This window comes from Leptonotus elevatus, chromosome 4 (assembly GCF_054856555.1).
Source record: "Leptonotus elevatus isolate MCC_2025b chromosome 4, RoL_Lele_1.0, whole genome shotgun sequence".
Taxonomy (NCBI): Eukaryota; Metazoa; Chordata; class Actinopteri; order Syngnathiformes; family Syngnathidae; genus Leptonotus; species Leptonotus elevatus.
This window is the reverse complement of record NC_141242.1, coordinates 5745228-5761480: the sequence shown is the minus strand read 5'-3', so window position 1 is coordinate 5761480 and position 16253 is coordinate 5745228. Positions and strand designations below refer to the sequence as shown.

Sequence of the window (16253 nt, the reverse complement as noted above, 5' to 3'; positions counted from 1 at the left end):
CTCTTGCTTTAAAGCAGTTTGAGGCAAAAAGAGGTGCATTGGCCGGGAATCGAACCCGGGTCAACTGCTTGGAAGGCAGCTATGCTCACCACTATACCACCAATGCAGTTTAGCGACATTAGAGGTAAGAAAACCACAATATCAAAATTGCAGTGAATGGAAGCAAAAACTAAAAACGCAGTGAATGGAAGAAAAACTAAAAACGCAGTGAATGGAAGCAAATACTATGCTAACCACAATACCACCAAAGAAGTCAATGGAGGAAAGCGCTATGCCACCTAAGCAGTCATTGAAAGATTGCTGGGGACGCTTGCTTTAAAGTAGTTTGATGCAGAAAGAGATGCATTGGCCGGGAATCGAACCCAGGCCAACTGCTTGGAAGGCAGCTATGCTCACCACTATACCACCAATGCAGTTGAGCGACATTAGAGGTAAGAAAACCACAATATCAAAATTGCAGTGAATGGAAGCAAAAACTAAAAACGCAGTGAATGGAAGAAAAACTAAAAACGCAGTGAATGGAAGCAAATACTATGCTAACCGCTATACCACCAAAGAAATCAATTGAGATAAGCGTAATGCCACCTAAGCAGTCATTGGACGATTGCTGGGGACTCTTGCTTTGAAGCAGTTTTAGGCAAAAAGTCGTGCATTGGCCGGGAATCGAACACGGGTCAACTGCTTGGAAGGCAGCTATGCTCACCACTATACCACCAATGCAGTTGAAAGACATTAGAGGTAAGCAAACCACAATAACAAAATTGCAGTGAATGGAAGCAAAAACTAAAAACGCAGTGAATGGAAGAAAAACCAAAAACGCAGTGAATGGAAGAAAACACTATGCTAACCGCTATACCACAAAAGAACTCAATTGAATCAAGTGCTATGCCACCTACGCAGTCATTGGCCGATTGCTGGGGACTCTTGCTTTAAAGCAGTTTGAGGTAAAAAGCCATGCATTGGCCGGGAATCGAACCCGGGTCAACTGCTTGGAAGGTAGCTATGCACACCACTATACCACCAATGCAATTGAAAGACATTAGAGGTAAGCAAACCACCATATCAAAATTGCAGTGAATGGAAGCAGAGTATGCAAACCACAATACCACCAAAGAAGTTAATGGAGGAAAGCGCTATGCCACCTAAGCAGTCATTGGAAGATTGGTGGGGACGCTTGCTTTAAAGTAGTTTGATGCAGAAAGAGATGCATTGGCCGGGAATCGAACCCGGGTCAACTGCTTGGAAGGCAGCTATGCTCACCACTATACCAACAATGCAGTTGAGAGACATTAGAGGTAAGCAAACCACAATATCAAAATTGCAGTGAATGGAAGCAAAAACTAAAAACGCAGTGAATGGAAGAAAAACTAAAAACGCAGTGAATGGAAGCAAACACTATGCTAACCGCTATACCACCAAAGAAATCAATTGAGATAAGCGTAATGCCACCTAAGCAGTCATTGGACGATTGCTGGGGACTCTTGCTTTGAAGCAGTTTGAGGCAAAAAGCCGTGCATTGGCCGGGAATCGAACCCGGGTCAACTGCTTGGAAGGCAGCTATACTCACCACTATACCACCAATGCAGTTGAGAGACTTTAGAGGTAAGCAAAACACAATATCAAAATTGCAGTGAATGGAAGCAAAAACTAAAAAAGCAGTGAATAGAAGAAAAACTAAAAACGCAGTGAATGGAAGCAAATACTATGCTAACCGCTATACCACCAAAGAAATCAATTGAGATAAGCGTAATGCCACCTAAGCAGTCATTGGACGATTGCTGGGGACTCTTGCTTTAAAGCAGTTTGAGGCAAAAAGAGGTGCATTGGCCGGGAATCGAACCCGGGTCAACTGCTTGGAAGGCAGCTATGCTCACCACTATACCACCAATGCAGTTGAGCGACATCAGAGGTAAGCAAACCGCAATATCCAAATTGCAGTGAATGGAAGCAAAAACTAAAAACGCAGTCAATGGAAGAAAAACTAAAAACGCAGTGAATGGAAGCAGAGTATGCAAACAACAATACCACCAAAGAAGTCAATGGAGGAAAGCGCTATGCCACCTAAGCAGTCATTGGAAAATTGCTGGGGACGCTTGCTTTAAAGTAGTTTGATGCAGAAAGAGATGCATTGGCCGGGAATCGAACTCGGGTCAACTGCTTGGAATGTAGCTATGCTCACCACTATACCACCAATGCAGTTGAAAGACATTAGAGGTAAGCAAACCACCATATCAAAATTGCAGTGAATGGAAGCAGAGTATGCAAACCACAATACCACCAAAGAAGTCAATGGAGGAAAGCGCTATGCCACCTAAGCAGTCATTGGAAGATTGCTGGGGACGCTTGCTTTAAAGTAGTTTGATGCAGAAAGAGATGCATTGGCCGGGAATCGAACCCGGGTCAACTGCTTGGAAGGCAGCTATGATCACCACTATACCACCAATGCAGTTGAGCGACATTAGAGGTAAGCAAACCACAATATCAAAATTGCAGTGAATGGAAGCAAAAACTAAAAAAGCAGTGAATAGAAGAAAAACTAAAAACGCAGTGAATGGAAGCAAATACTATGCTAACCGCTATACCACTAAAGATATCAATTGAGATAAGCGTAATGCCACCTAAGCAGTCATTGGACGATTGCTGGGGACTCTTGCTTTAAAGCAGTTTGAGGCAAAAAGAGGTGCATTGGCCGGGAATCGAACCCGGGTCAACTGCTTGGAAGGCAGCTATGCTCACCACTATACCACCAATGCAGTTGAGCGACGTTAGAGGTAAGCAAACCGCAATATCCAAATTGCAGTGAATGGAAGCAAAAACTAAAAACGCAGTCAATGGAAGAAAAACTAAAAACGCAGTGAATGGAAGCAGAGTATGCAAACCACAATACCACCAAAGAAGTCAATGGAGGAAAGCGCTATGCCACCTAAGCAGTCATTGGAAAATTGCTGGGGACGCTTGCTTTAAAGTAGTTTGACGCAGAAAGAGATGCATTGGCCGGGAATCGAACTCGGGTCAACTGCTTGGAAGGTAGCTATGCTCACCACTATACCACCAATGCAGTTGAAAGACATTAGAGGTAAGCAAACCACCATATCAAAATTTGCAGTGAATGGAAGCAGAGTATGCAAACCACAATACCACCAAAGAAGTCAATGGAGGAACGCGCTATGCCACCTAAGCAGTCATTGGAAGATTGCTGGGGACGCTTGCTTTAAAGTAGTTTGATGCAGAAAGAGATGCATTGGCCGGGAATCGAACCCGGGTCAACTGCTTGGAAGGCAGCTATGCTCACCACTATACCACCAATGCAGTTGAGAGACATTAGAGTTAAGCAAACCACAATATCAAAATTGCAGTGAATGGAAGCAAAAACTAAAAACGCAGTGAATGGAAGAAAAACTAAAAACGCAGTGAATGGAAGCAAACACTATGCTAACCGCTATACCACCAAAGAAATCAATTGAGATAAGCGTAATGCCACCTAAGCAGTCATTGGACGATTGCTGGGGACTCTTGCTTTGAAGCAGTTTGAGGCAAAAAGCCGTGCATTGGCCGGGAATCGAACCCGGGTCAACTGCTTGGAAGGCAGCTATACTCACCACTATACCACCAATGCAGTTGAGAGACTTTAGAGGTAAGCAAACCACAATATCAAAATTGCAGTGAATGGAAGCAAAAACTAAAAAAGCAGTGAATAGAAGAAAAACTAAAAACGCAGTGAATGGAAGCAAATACTATGCTAACCGCTATACCACCAAAGAAATCAATTGAGATAAGCGTAATGCCACCTAAGCAGTCATTGGACGATTGCTGGGGACTCTTGCTTTAAAGCAGTTTGAGGCAAAAAGCCATGCATTGGCCGGGAATCAAACCCGGGTCAACTGCTTGGAAGGGAGCTATGCTCACCACTATACAACCAATGCAGTTGCAAGTCAATAGAGGTAAGCAAACCACAATATTAAAATTGCAGTGAATGGAAGCAGAGTATGCAATCCACAATACCACCAAAGAAGTCATTGGAGGAAAGCGCTATGCCACCTAAGCAGTCATTGGAAGATTGCTGGGGACGCTTGCTTTAAAGTAGTTTGATGCAGAAAGAGATGCATTGGCCGGGAATCGAACCCGGGTCAACTGCTTGGAAGGCAGCTATGCTCACCACTATACCACCAATGCAGTTGAGAGACAGTAGAGGTAAGCAAACCACAATATCAAAATTGCAGTGAATGGAAGCAAAAACTAAAAACGCAGTGAATGGAAGAAAAACTAAAAACGCAGTGAATGGAAGCAAACACTATGCTAACCGCTATACCACCAAAGAAATCAATTGAGATAAGCGTAATGCCACCTAAGCAGTCATTGGACGATTGCTGGGGACTCTTGCTTTGAAGCAGTTTGAGGCAAAAAGCCATGCATTGGCCGGGAATCAAACCCGGGTCAACTGCTTGGAAGGCAGCTATACTCACCACTATACCACCAATGCAGTTGAGCGACATTAGAGGTAAGCAAACCGCAATATCCAAATTGCAGTGAATGGAAGCAAAAACTAAAAACGCAGTCAATGGAAGAAAAACTAAAAACGCAGTGAATGGAAGCAGAGTATGCAAACCACAATACCACCAAAGAAGTCAATGGAGGAAAGCGCTATGCCACCTAAGCAGTCATTGGAAAATTGCTGGGGACGCTTGCTTTAAAGTAGTTTGATGCAGAAAGAGATGCATTGGCCGGGAATCGAACCCGGGTCAACTGCTTGGAAGGCAGCTATGCTCACCACTATACCACCAATGCAGTTGAGCGATATTAGAGGTAAGCAAACCGCAATATCCAAATTGCAGTGAATGGAAGCAAAAACTAAAAACGCAGTCAATGGAAGAAAAACTAAAAACGCAGTGAATGGAAGCAAATACTATGCTAACCGCTATACCACTAAAGATATCAATTGAGATAAGCGTAATGCCACCTAAGCAGTCATTGGACGATTGCTGGGGACTCTTGCTTTAAAGCAGTTTGAGGCAAAAAGAGGTGCATTGGCCGGGAATCGAACCCGGGTCAACTGCTTGGAAGGCAGCTATGCTCACCACTATACCACCAATGCAGTTGAGCGACATTAGAGGTAAGCAAACCGCAATATCCAAATTGCAGTGAATGGAAGCAAAAACTAAAAACGCCGTCAATGGAAGAAAAACTAAAAACGCAGTGAATGGAAGCAGAGTATGTAAACCACAATACCACCAAAGAAGTCAATGGAGGAAAGCGCTATGCCACCTAAGCAGTCATTGGAAAATTGCTGGGGACGCTTGCTTTAAAGTAGTTTGACGCAGAAAGAGATGCATTGGCCGGGAATCGAACTCGGGTCAACTGCTTGGAAGGTAGCTATGCTCACCACTATACCACCAATGCAGTTGAAAGACATTAGAGGTAAGCAAACCACCATATCAAAATTTGCAGTGAATGGAAGCAGAGTATGCAAACCACAATACCACCAAAGAAGTCAATGGAGGAACGCGCTATGCCACCTAAGCAGTCATTGGAAGATTGCTGGGGACGCTTGCTTTAAAGTAGTTTGATGCAGAAAGAGATGCATTGGCCGGGAATCGAACCCGGGTCAACTGCTTGGAAGGCAGCTATGCTCACCACTATACCACCAATGCAGTTGAGAGACATTAGAGTTAAGCAAACCACAATATCAAAATTGCAGTGAATGGAAGCAAAAACTAAAAACGCAGTGAATGGAAGAAAAACTAAAAACGCAGTGAATGGAAGCAAACACTATGCTAACCGCTATACCACCAAAGAAATCAATTGAGATAAGCGTAATGCCACCTAAGCAGTCATTGGACGATTGCTGGGGACTCTTGCTTTGAAGCAGTTTGAGGCAAAAAGCCGTGCATTGGCCGGGAATCGAACCCGGGTCAACTGCTTGGAAGGCAGCTATACTCACCACTATACCACCAATGCAGTTGAGAGACTTTAGAGGTAAGCAAACCACAATATCAAAATTGCAGTGAATGGAAGCAAAAACTAAAAAAGCAGTGAATAGAAGAAAAACTAAAAACGCAGTGAATGGAAGCAAATACTATGCTAACCGCTATACCACCAAAGAAATCAATTGAGATAAGCGTAATGCCACCTAAGCAGTCATTGGACGATTGCTGGGGACTCTTGCTTTAAAGCAGTTTGAGGCAAAAAGCCATGCATTGGCCGGGAATCAAACCCGGGTCAACTGCTTGGAAGGGAGCTATGCTCACCACTATACAACCAATGCAGTTGCAAGTCAATAGAGGTAAGCAAACCACAATATTAAAATTGCAGTGAATGGAAGCAGAGTATGCAATCCACAATACCACCAAAGAAGTCATTGGAGGAAAGCGCTATGCCACCTAAGCAGTCATTGGAAGATTGCTGGGGACGCTTGCTTTAAAGTAGTTTGATGCAGAAAGAGATGCATTGGCCGGGAATCGAACCCGGGTCAACTGCTTGGAAGGCAGCTATGCTCACCACTATACCACCAATGCAGTTGAGAGACATTAGAGGTAAGCAAACCACAATATCAAAATTGCAGTGAATGGAAGCAAAAACTAAAAACGCAGTGAATGGAAGAAAAACTAAAAACGCAGTGAATGGAAGCAAACACTATGCTAACCGCTATACCACCAAAGAAATCAATTGAGATAAGCGTAATGCCACCTAAGCAGTCATTGGACGATTGCTGGGGACTCTTGCTTTGAAGCAGTTTGAGGCAAAAAGCCATGCATTGGCCGGGAATCAAACCCGGGTCAACTGCTTGGAAGGCAGCTATACTCACCACTATACCACCAATGCAGTTGAGAGACTTTAGAGGTAAGCAAAACACAATATCAAAATTGCATTGAATGGAAGCAAAAACTAAAAAAGCAGTGAATAGAAGAAAAACTAAAAACGCAGTGAATGGAAGCAAATACTATGCTAACCGCTATACCACCAAAGAAATCAATTGAGATAAGCGTAATGCCACCTAAGCAGTCATTGGACGATTGCTGGGGACTCTTGCTTTAAAGCAGTTTGAGGCAAAAAGAGGTGCATTGGCCGGGAATCGAACCCGGGTCAACTGCTTGGAAGGCAGCTATGCTCACCACTATACCACCAATGCAGTTGAGCAACATCAGAGGTAATCAAACCGCAATATCCAAATTGCAGTGAATGGAAGCCAAAACTAAAAACGCAGTCAATGGAAGAAAAACTAAAAACGCAGTGAATGGAAGCAGAGTATGCAAACCACAATACCACCAAAGAAGTCAATGGAGGAAAGCGCTATACCACCTAAGCAGTCATTGGAAAATTGCTGGGGACGCTTGCTTTAAAGTAGTTTGATGCAGAAAGAGATGCATTGGCCGGGAATCGAACTCGGGTCAACTGCTTGGAAGGTAGCTATGCTCACCACTATACCACCAATGCAGTTGAAAGACATTAGAGGTAAGCAAACCACAATATCAAAATTGCAGTGAATGGAAGCAAAAACTAAAAACGCAGTCAATGGAAGAAAAACTAAAAACGCAGTGAATCGAAGCAGAGTATGCAAACCACAATACCACCAAAGAAGTTAATGGAGGAAAGCGCTATGCCACCTAAGCAGTCATTGGAAGATTGCTGGGGACGCTTGCTTTAAAGTAATTTGATGCAGAAAGAGATGCATTGGCCGGGAACCGAATCCGGGTCAACTGCTTGGAAGGTAGCTATGCTCACCACTATGCAACCAATGCAGTTGAAAGACATTAGAGGTAAGCAAACCACAATATCAAAATTGCAGTGAATGGAAGCAAAAACTAAAAATGCAGTGAATGGAAGAAAAACTAAAAATGCAGTGAATGGAAGCAAATACTATAATAACCGCTATACCACCAAATAAATCAATTGAGGCAAGCGTAATATCACCTAAGCAGTCATTGGACGATTGCTGGGGATTCTTGCTTTAAAGCAGTTTGAGGCAAAAAGCCATGCATTGGCCGGGAATCGAACCCAGGTCAACTGCTTGGAAGGCAGCTATGCTCACCACTATACCACCAATGCAGTTGCAAGTCAATAGAGGTAAGCAAACCACAATATAAAAATTGCAGTGAATGGAAGCAGAGTATGCAAACCACTATACCACCAAAGAAGTCAATGGAGGAAAGCGCTATGCCACCTAAGCAGTCATTGGAAGATTGCTGTGGACGCTTGCTTTAAAGTAGTTTGATGCAGAAAGAGATGCATTGGCCGGGAATCGAACCCGGGTCAACTGCTTGGAAGGCAGCTATGCTCACCACTATACCACCAATGCAGTTGAAAGACATTAGAGGTAAGCAAACCACAATATCAAAATTGCAGTGAATGGAAGCAAAAACTAAAAACGCAGTGAATGGAAGAAAAACTAAAAACGCAGTGAATGGAAGAAAACACTATGCTAACCGCTATACCACAAAAGAACTCAATTGAATCAAGTGCTATGCCACCTACGCAGTCATTGGCCGATTGCTGGGGACTCTTGCTTTAAAGCAGTTTGAGGCAAAAAGCTGTGCATTAGCCGGGAATTGAACCCGGGTCAACTGCTTGGAAGGCAGCTATGCTCACCACTATACCACCAATGCAGTTGCAAGTCAATAGAGGTAAGCAAACCACAATATTAAAATTGCAGTGAATGGAAGCAAAGTATGCAAACCACAATACCACCAAAGAAGTCAATGGAAGATTGCTGGGGACGCTTGCTTTAAAGTAGTTTGATGCAGAAAGAGATGCATTGGCCGGGAATCGAACCCGGGTCAACTGCTTGGAAGGCAGCTATGCTCACCACTATACCACCAATGCAGTTGAGAGACATTAGAGGTAAGCAAACCACAATATCAAAATTGCAGTGAATGGAAGCAAAAACTAAAAACGCAGTGAATGGAAGAAAAACTAAAAACGCAGTGAATGGAAGCAAATACTATGCTAACTGCTATACCACCAAAGAAATCAATTGAGATAATCGTAATGCCACCTAAGCAGTCATTGGACGATTGCTGGGGACTCTTGCTTTAAAGCAGTTTGATGCAAAAAGCCATGCATTGGCCGGGAATCGAACCCGGGGCAACTGCTTGGAAGGCAGCTATGCTCACCACTATACCACCAATGCAGTTGAGAGACATTAGAGGTAAGCAAACCACAATATCAAAATTGCAGTGAATGGATGCAAAAACTAAAAACGCAGTGAATGGAAGAAAAACTAAAAACGCAGTGAATGGAAGCAAATACTATGCTAACCGCTATACCACCAAAGAAATCAATTGAGATAAGCGTAATGCCACCTAAGCAGTCATTGGACGATTGCTGGGGACTCTTGCTTAGAAGCAGTTTGAGGCAAAAAGCCGTGCATTGGCCGGGAATCGAACCCGGGTCAACTGCTTGGAAGTCAGCTATGTTCACCACTATACCACCAATGCAGTTGAAAGACATTAGAGATAAGCAAACCACAATATCAAAATTGCAGTGAATGGAAGCAAAAACTAAAAACGCAGTGAATGGAAGAAAAACTAAAAACGCAGTGAATGGAAGCAGAGTATGCAAACCACAATACCACCAAAGAAGTTAATGGAGGAAAGCGCTATGCCACCTAAGCAGTCATTGGAAGATTGCTGGGGACGCTTGCTTTAAAGTAGTTTGATGCAGAAAGAGATGCATTGGCCGGGAACCGAACCCGGGTCAACTGCTTGGAAGGTAGCTATGCTCACCACTATACCACCAATGCAGTTGAAAGACATTAGAGGTAAGCAAACCACAATATCAAAATTGCAGTGAATGGAAGCAAAAACTAAAAATGCAGTGAATGGAAGAAAAACTAAAAATGCAGTGAATGGAAGCAAATACTATAATAACCGCTATACCACCAAATAAATCAATTGAGGCAAGCGTAATATCACCTAAGCAGTCATTGGACGATTGCTGGGGACTCTTGCTTTAAAGTAGTTTGAGGCAAAAAGATGTGCATTGGCCGGGAATCGAACCCGGGTCAACTGCTTGGAAGGCAGCTATGCTCATCACTATACCACCAATGCAGTTGAAAGACATTAGAGGTAAGCAAACCACAATATCAAAATTGCAGTGAATGGAAGCAAAAACTAAAAACGCAGTGAATGGAAGAAAAACTAAAAACGCAGTGAATGGAAGCAAATACTATGCTAACCGCTATACCACCAAAGAAATCAATTGAGATAAGTGTAATGCCACCTAAGCAGTCATTGGACGATTGCTGGGGATTCTTGCTTTAAAGCAGTTTGAGGCAAAAAGCCATGCATTGGCCGGGAATCGAACCCGGGTCAACTGCTTGGAAGGCAGCTATGCTCACCACTATACCACCAATGCAGTTGCAAGTCAATAGAGGTAAGCAAACCACAATATTAAAATTGCAGTGAATGGAAGCAGAGTATGCAAACCACAATACCACCAAAGAAGTCAATGGAGGAAAGCGCTATGCCACCTAAGCAGTCATTGGAAGATTGCTGGGGACCCTTGCTTTAAAGTAGTTTGATGCAGAAAAAGATGCATTGGCCGGGAATCGAACCCGGGTCAACTGCTTGGAAGGCAGCTATGCTCACCACTATACCACCAATGCAGTTGAGAGACATTAGAGGTAAGCAAACCACAATATCAAAATTGCAGTGAATGGAAGCAAAAACTAAAAACGCAGTGAATGGAAGCAAAGAGTATGCTAACCGCTATACCGCCAAAGAAGTCAATGGAGGCAAGCATTATGCCACCTAAGCAGTCATTGGACGATTGCTGGGGACTCCTTTTTTAAGGCAGCTCTATCCAGAAAAACATGCGTTGGCTGGGAAGCGAACCCAGGTCAACTGTTTGGAAGGCAGTTTTTTTAAACAAGTCGTTTAGAATAAATCCATGCCTTTGAGTATTTGACTGACTTTTCAAAAGTTCATAAAAGTTTCCATTCAAAAAGTAGCTAAATTTGCAGTAAGTGCTTTGCTGGGGTTGAATAAAAAGTTGCTTATTCTTGCAACACTCTAATTTATCATCCATGTTTGTATTTCTGCAGGCTCACACATTATGCGGCTGATGCCCGCGAACTTCCGGGATGGCGTCTACCAAGCAGAAAACGAGCCCGAGCTGCCCAATCCAAGAAGCTTGAGCCGCACTCTCAGCGTCGGCCCTTCCGGGTTGCCCTCCACTCAAAATAGCACTGTCTTATCTTTGATTTTTGGTAAATATACATTTAGTCCCCCTCACAGATGTTTTTTTTTTTTTTTTACAAATTTCTGTTACTATGCTCTGCATTCCCGCTCCGCATCGCTCGGTGACGATTGTTGTCTTTTTTGTTTGTTCGACTACGTCACACCAACGAGGACATTTTGGGTTGCTAATTATTTAACTTTATTTTTAATGAGATGTTTCCTTGCACTGAAATCCCACGTTAAATAATATAAATAACATTTGTCTGTGTTGTTTTCTACGAGCATAGTACGCCGTTAGCAGTATATGATGATCTATACAAATGATTTATTTTTCAGGTTATCATGTTGCATTTGAGATCATGAACTCACGGCCTCCTGGGTGCCCTCCTGAATTCATGAACATCCCAGTGCCTAAAGGCGACCCGGTTTTCGACCCAAATGGCACGGGTGAAGTTCTGTTGCCTTTTCAGAGAGGACTATGGGACAAAGACACAGGCCAGAGTCCCGGCAACCCTCGCACACAGGTAATAACTGGAATTATTAGTTGATATTTGGGATGTGACTTTGATTTTGATTAAGCAGTCATATTCAAACTCACGCTTGAATATTATTATTATTATTTGCATTGTTACTCAAGTCAATATTTATATAATCTTTATCCGCTGTATTTAAAACTATTCTTGAAGGTCAATATGGTCACAGCTTGGATTGATGGCAGCTCCATTTATGGCCCTTCCACTTCCTGGTCGGACTCCCTGAGAAGCTTTTCTAATGGGCAGCTAGCCTCCGGTTTGGAATCGAACATGCCAAGACAGGCGACCGATCACAGTCTCATGTGGAACGCTCCTGACCCCACCACAGGTGATCATGGACCTCAGGGCCTCTATGGTAAGATGTATTTTATTCTTTAAAGTAGGGTTGTCAAACAAAATTTTGCTGCGGGCCACATCGTAGTTAGGTCTGTGAACCCAAATAAATGTACGATCGCCTTATAAATTGATGGGTAACTTGTTAAAATTAGAAGCCAGTAATTTGTTTATTCAACAATTTTTCAATTTATTTTTGTGGGGCGGGAGCACTGATCTGAATATATGACTGGATAGTCGATAGCCCATAAACGCCCGTGCAAGCCGTTGAAGCGACAAGACAGCCATCTTGCTCCTCCCATCTCGCGAGCAGACTACTGTATAAACTATACGGTATACGTACAGATTAGACATATATACAGTTTATAGGCAGTTAGTATAGTGCCGGGGGCGTTTGTGGCGGGTGGTCACTATTTTTTAACAAGTAAAAAAAATAATAATGATAAAAAATTAACAAGTGGACGGTATGTGCTGCTTTGAAGACCCCCTTTTTCTTTTATCGCTTCCTCAGTTCAAATATTAGATTTGGCAGAGGCATTTTTTGTTGAATTAGTTATAATTCTTTAATAAAAAATATTAAAGTTTTCTCCTGTAAAAATCATTAAGCATATAATTTATGCATGTATTTAGGGCAAGATGTAAAATTTCTTGAGGTCGTCTTGTTTATGTTTAACACATTTAAAACATAAATCATGCTGTTTCTACTAAGTCTCAAATGTCCTCCAATTTCGATACTGTAAATGTATAAGATTGTATGCCAAGAAACGTTTCTTGGGAGGAGCAATATGGCGGCCTCACGGCTTCAAAAGTCTTGGCCTATCGGCTATCCAGTCATATATTCAGATCAGTGGGCGGGAGTAACTTATAATACATTTTTTGTGTGTGCATGATTTGCCTTCATGGGCCACCTAAAATTATGTCACGGGCCGGATCTGGCCCCCGGTCCTTGAGTTTGACACCTGTGACCTAAGTAGGCCTTTCGTATGACAAAAATATTAGAATTATTTTGTCCATGTATTTCATGCCAGTTTGCTTAGATCAGTGTTGTAAGCCTGAGGCCCTGCCTGATGTATTTGATTGAATAATGGAGCAAAATGGTGGTTCGTCATAAATGTTTTCAAAGTTGTGGATCTGTCAAGTGGGTTGGAAGCAGGGATCTAATTTGTCACTGCTCTGTTGCTACACAGTTGAAACAAACAGTAAAAGTAACTTTCTGTCATTTAGTTGTCCTATATTATTGTACAAGGTGAAATTGGGGTCAATTTTCTGTTCTATATTCTTTGGTAGATTTGTAAATGTATCAGAATGAACTAAAGAAGGCCATCTTCCGCTTCCAGAGTTGGGAAATGCTTGGGGAAACGAGAATGTGTTCACAGCACCAGAAGGGATCATCTGGTTTCGTTACCATAACTATTTAGCCTCTAAACTGCGTGAGGAACACCCGCAGTGGTCAGACGAAGAGTTGTTTCAAAATGCCAGAAAGGAAGTCGTGGCCACATTTCAGGTAAAGGCGAAAGTCTCAATAAAATGTAATCCTTTTTCAACGCAAGAGATGATTTTAAAATTGCACCAATTTTAGGTTGTTGTATATTTGCATTATTATTTGATGTACACTAGACAGACCATTGTCAGTTGTGTACAGTATTTACAATGATATTTTAAGATCCAATAATGTTTTATCTATTAAAAACAACAACAGAATATCGCCCTTTACGAATGGCTGCCAGCATACCTGCGAGACAGAACTCTTCCGCCTTACCCAGGTAAGAATTTGATTAAAAATGATGCTTAGATCTTGATACTCCTGAGCGCTCACCAAGGCCAGCCCACCCGGCGGAGTAGCCCCCGCTTGCCGCATCCCGGAACCATGTTCAACAACCCCAATTTAACTATTTACAGCAGATACATTGCAGCCACAATTCAACCTTATCATGACAGCCTTGCATGTTACAACAAATGTCCAAACAGAAATAGAGCCAGACAATGTTTACATTCTTACAGGAACAGCAATACATGTTATCAATGCAGGTGTATATACAAGAGTTAACCTTGACAGTGTCAGCAAGTAATCATATGCTATATTTACATTATTCAAATCATGACAGATCCAGTTTTGGGTTCATTAATAATATGTTACAATAATTTCATTTGGGTAAAACATAATCCACAATTTAATGATGTGAGTTACTGAGAGCAGTTATTGTCTCTCAAACTCCGCCAATTCTTCCACTCTTTTCACAATCCGTATTTTCTTCTGAGAAGATGTCTTCTTTTGTTTAGATGAAGATCCGACAGTCTTTTGTCCATGTCTTCTCGATAGATCCATTCTTTCTCAATTGTCGCGCCCTCCTGGCAATGTCAGCATTTTGTTTTGTGAGATTTTCATCGACGTAGACATGTTTACCTTTAAGCTTGTAGCTATCTCTCAAAAGAGCAATCTTTTTCTTCCTGCCAACAAATCTGATCAGAACTGCCGGTGGTCGTGTCCCCCCCAGTTGGAAGCCAAAAGCACATCTGAATGTGCGCTGGATCCATAATTAATTCCAAATCTCTGAGTTGAGTTGTCACTTGCTTTTCGATAGTCTCGTTGGCTGAAGTTTGGTCAGAATCAACTGCACTTGTTACACGGTTTAATCTGGATACCTGTAACGATCACATCGTTGATTCGAAGATTCTGTTCCAAATCATCCACTTTTTGTTCCAAGGCGACAATGCGTTGATCTTTTTCTTGTGTCTCTTTCTTCAACTGCAAAATTTCCTGCAGAAGTGGCTCGATGCTCTTTTTCATTTCAAGTAATTCGGTGACCATTTCTTTGAGTTTTGCAAGAGAAGATTTTATCTCCTCAATTTCGTCAGCTCTTTTTCCGCCATGCATATTGCAACAATGTAGTTAAGAATCCCAATGTCACGAGCGAGTGCAGGAGTGTCCTTCCTCGACAGATGCGTTCTTGATTGCGTGCCCACCCTTAGGAAGTTAAAACAGTCAGTGCTCATAAAGTCAATTTTCTAATTTGTTGAAATGTTACATTTTGATTTTTTATAGGATATCAGAAGTTTGTTGATCCGGCTATCTCACCTGAGTTTCAAGCAGCTGCAATGAGATTAGGTATCACTATGGCTCCACCCGGTGTTTATATGAGGTATTTATTTTTTCACTTCCTGGATTCATCCAGTGTCACAAGTCACATGTTCAATGGCTGCTTTGTTTTGTACAGAAACAGAACTTGCCATTTCCGAAAGATCCTCAACACTGATGGCAGTTCATCTTCAGCCTTGCGACTTTGTAACAGCTTTTGGAAACGTCATGTGCGTATGACACACTGCTCAGTTCACCTTCAATATACAGTGGTGCGTTGACATACAAGTGGCCCAAATCACAATTTTATTTTTTTAAGACACGAGCCGTTGGTTAAATGATTGTTTCTTTCAGACTTTTTTCTTTTTAAGAAAAGAGTTGTATTGGTGTTTTAAACTCAACTCAGCTCATTTCACATTTAATGTCATGGTAAACAAATAGAACGTATTAATGGCGTTTATATTCACAATGAGAAAAGTTGTTTTGATATATGGGGTCATGAGTTACGAGTGTGGCCAATTGTATCTCAAGGCACCACTATTTAGGAAACTCCTACACTACACTACTGTATATTATAAGCAATATAATAATACCACTCCGTGTCAATCAAAACATGGCGGTACGGTATTATTTATTTTGTAAAGAATGTTTGAGGAGAGTCAGCTTCTTTTTTATGCTGTTGCCATTTTGTCAACAGGAGATTAATGTGAACACAAGACGGGATGTGGATGATCTCGTCATGGGCATGGCCTCTCAGATTGCAGAGGAAGTTGACCATATTGTTGTGGAGGACCTAAGAGGTGATGCACCCTGCAAACTCCATGTATCATGAGCACAAATGAAAGAATACATTTTTAAACAATATTAAAATATTATATATATTATGTATGTACCATATATTGTATTAATGTAACCCTCCCCCAGACTTCATGTACGGACCTCTGAAGTTCACACGCACAGATCTGGTGGCGCTGACAGTTCAGAGAGGACGAGACTTCGGCCTTCGCAGTTACACGGAGGTCAGACAAACTCTGGATCTGCCACCTGTAAAGACGTTTCAAGACGTCAATCCTCAGATCAACAGGACCAACCCACAGGTAACATCCAGAATTTTCATTTTATAAACAACAATCCAAT

At 42.1% G+C, this 16253-nt stretch overlaps 1 protein-coding gene and 33 non-coding genes across 34 annotated transcripts in view; 1 reads left to right on the top strand and 33 right to left on the bottom strand.

Moving 5' to 3' along the window:
- The window catches only part of duox (dual oxidase), a 38070-nt gene that overhangs the window by 11903 nt on the left and 9914 nt on the right, over positions 1-16253 (top strand). The window contains exons 3-11 of the mRNA XM_086072782.1: positions 11039-11203; positions 11511-11698; positions 11861-12062; positions 13378-13544; positions 13740-13803; positions 15084-15180; positions 15256-15346; positions 15814-15916; positions 16041-16213. Of these exons, the coding sequence (XP_085928908.1) occupies positions 11039-11203; positions 11511-11698; positions 11861-12062; positions 13378-13544; positions 13740-13803; positions 15084-15180; positions 15256-15346; positions 15814-15916; positions 16041-16213 (1250 nt within the window). The remainder of the gene's footprint in view (positions 1-11038; positions 11204-11510; positions 11699-11860; positions 12063-13377; positions 13545-13739; positions 13804-15083; positions 15181-15255; positions 15347-15813; positions 15917-16040; positions 16214-16253) is intronic.
- On the bottom strand, positions 35-106 carry trnag-ucc (transfer RNA glycine (anticodon UCC)). The gene has a single exon. It is a non-coding gene; the product is annotated as a tRNA-Gly (tRNA).
- On the bottom strand, positions 342-413 carry trnag-ucc (transfer RNA glycine (anticodon UCC)). Its single transcript has one exon. It is a non-coding gene; the product is annotated as a tRNA-Gly (tRNA).
- Positions 649-720, bottom strand: trnag-ucc (transfer RNA glycine (anticodon UCC)). Its single transcript has one exon. It is a non-coding gene; the product is annotated as a tRNA-Gly (tRNA).
- On the bottom strand, positions 956-1027 carry trnag-ucc (transfer RNA glycine (anticodon UCC)). The gene has a single exon. It is a non-coding gene; the product is annotated as a tRNA-Gly (tRNA).
- Positions 1206-1277, bottom strand: trnag-ucc (transfer RNA glycine (anticodon UCC)). Its single transcript has one exon. It is a non-coding gene; the product is annotated as a tRNA-Gly (tRNA).
- trnag-ucc (transfer RNA glycine (anticodon UCC)) lies at positions 1513-1584 on the bottom strand. The gene has a single exon. It is a non-coding gene; the product is annotated as a tRNA-Gly (tRNA).
- On the bottom strand, positions 1820-1891 carry trnag-ucc (transfer RNA glycine (anticodon UCC)). The gene has a single exon. It is a non-coding gene; the product is annotated as a tRNA-Gly (tRNA).
- On the bottom strand, positions 2375-2446 carry trnag-ucc (transfer RNA glycine (anticodon UCC)). The gene has a single exon. It is a non-coding gene; the product is annotated as a tRNA-Gly (tRNA).
- Positions 2682-2753, bottom strand: trnag-ucc (transfer RNA glycine (anticodon UCC)). Its single transcript has one exon. It is a non-coding gene; the product is annotated as a tRNA-Gly (tRNA).
- Positions 2987-3058, bottom strand: trnag-ucc (transfer RNA glycine (anticodon UCC)). Its single transcript has one exon. It is a non-coding gene; the product is annotated as a tRNA-Gly (tRNA).
- Positions 3238-3309, bottom strand: trnag-ucc (transfer RNA glycine (anticodon UCC)). The gene has a single exon. It is a non-coding gene; the product is annotated as a tRNA-Gly (tRNA).
- Positions 3545-3616, bottom strand: trnag-ucc (transfer RNA glycine (anticodon UCC)). Its single transcript has one exon. It is a non-coding gene; the product is annotated as a tRNA-Gly (tRNA).
- On the bottom strand, positions 4102-4173 carry trnag-ucc (transfer RNA glycine (anticodon UCC)). The gene has a single exon. It is a non-coding gene; the product is annotated as a tRNA-Gly (tRNA).
- Positions 4409-4480, bottom strand: trnag-ucc (transfer RNA glycine (anticodon UCC)). Its single transcript has one exon. It is a non-coding gene; the product is annotated as a tRNA-Gly (tRNA).
- Positions 4714-4785, bottom strand: trnag-ucc (transfer RNA glycine (anticodon UCC)). Its single transcript has one exon. It is a non-coding gene; the product is annotated as a tRNA-Gly (tRNA).
- On the bottom strand, positions 5021-5092 carry trnag-ucc (transfer RNA glycine (anticodon UCC)). Its single transcript has one exon. It is a non-coding gene; the product is annotated as a tRNA-Gly (tRNA).
- trnag-ucc (transfer RNA glycine (anticodon UCC)) lies at positions 5326-5397 on the bottom strand. The gene has a single exon. It is a non-coding gene; the product is annotated as a tRNA-Gly (tRNA).
- On the bottom strand, positions 5577-5648 carry trnag-ucc (transfer RNA glycine (anticodon UCC)). The gene has a single exon. It is a non-coding gene; the product is annotated as a tRNA-Gly (tRNA).
- On the bottom strand, positions 5884-5955 carry trnag-ucc (transfer RNA glycine (anticodon UCC)). Its single transcript has one exon. It is a non-coding gene; the product is annotated as a tRNA-Gly (tRNA).
- Positions 6441-6512, bottom strand: trnag-ucc (transfer RNA glycine (anticodon UCC)). The gene has a single exon. It is a non-coding gene; the product is annotated as a tRNA-Gly (tRNA).
- Positions 6748-6819, bottom strand: trnag-ucc (transfer RNA glycine (anticodon UCC)). Its single transcript has one exon. It is a non-coding gene; the product is annotated as a tRNA-Gly (tRNA).
- Positions 7055-7126, bottom strand: trnag-ucc (transfer RNA glycine (anticodon UCC)). The gene has a single exon. It is a non-coding gene; the product is annotated as a tRNA-Gly (tRNA).
- On the bottom strand, positions 7360-7431 carry trnag-ucc (transfer RNA glycine (anticodon UCC)). The gene has a single exon. It is a non-coding gene; the product is annotated as a tRNA-Gly (tRNA).
- Positions 7972-8043, bottom strand: trnag-ucc (transfer RNA glycine (anticodon UCC)). Its single transcript has one exon. It is a non-coding gene; the product is annotated as a tRNA-Gly (tRNA).
- trnag-ucc (transfer RNA glycine (anticodon UCC)) lies at positions 8222-8293 on the bottom strand. The gene has a single exon. It is a non-coding gene; the product is annotated as a tRNA-Gly (tRNA).
- Positions 8529-8600, bottom strand: trnag-ucc (transfer RNA glycine (anticodon UCC)). The gene has a single exon. It is a non-coding gene; the product is annotated as a tRNA-Gly (tRNA).
- trnag-ucc (transfer RNA glycine (anticodon UCC)) lies at positions 8746-8817 on the bottom strand. Its single transcript has one exon. It is a non-coding gene; the product is annotated as a tRNA-Gly (tRNA).
- trnag-ucc (transfer RNA glycine (anticodon UCC)) lies at positions 9053-9124 on the bottom strand. Its single transcript has one exon. It is a non-coding gene; the product is annotated as a tRNA-Gly (tRNA).
- trnag-ucc (transfer RNA glycine (anticodon UCC)) lies at positions 9360-9431 on the bottom strand. Its single transcript has one exon. It is a non-coding gene; the product is annotated as a tRNA-Gly (tRNA).
- On the bottom strand, positions 9665-9736 carry trnag-ucc (transfer RNA glycine (anticodon UCC)). Its single transcript has one exon. It is a non-coding gene; the product is annotated as a tRNA-Gly (tRNA).
- On the bottom strand, positions 9972-10043 carry trnag-ucc (transfer RNA glycine (anticodon UCC)). The gene has a single exon. It is a non-coding gene; the product is annotated as a tRNA-Gly (tRNA).
- Positions 10279-10350, bottom strand: trnag-ucc (transfer RNA glycine (anticodon UCC)). The gene has a single exon. It is a non-coding gene; the product is annotated as a tRNA-Gly (tRNA).
- Positions 10529-10600, bottom strand: trnag-ucc (transfer RNA glycine (anticodon UCC)). The gene has a single exon. It is a non-coding gene; the product is annotated as a tRNA-Gly (tRNA).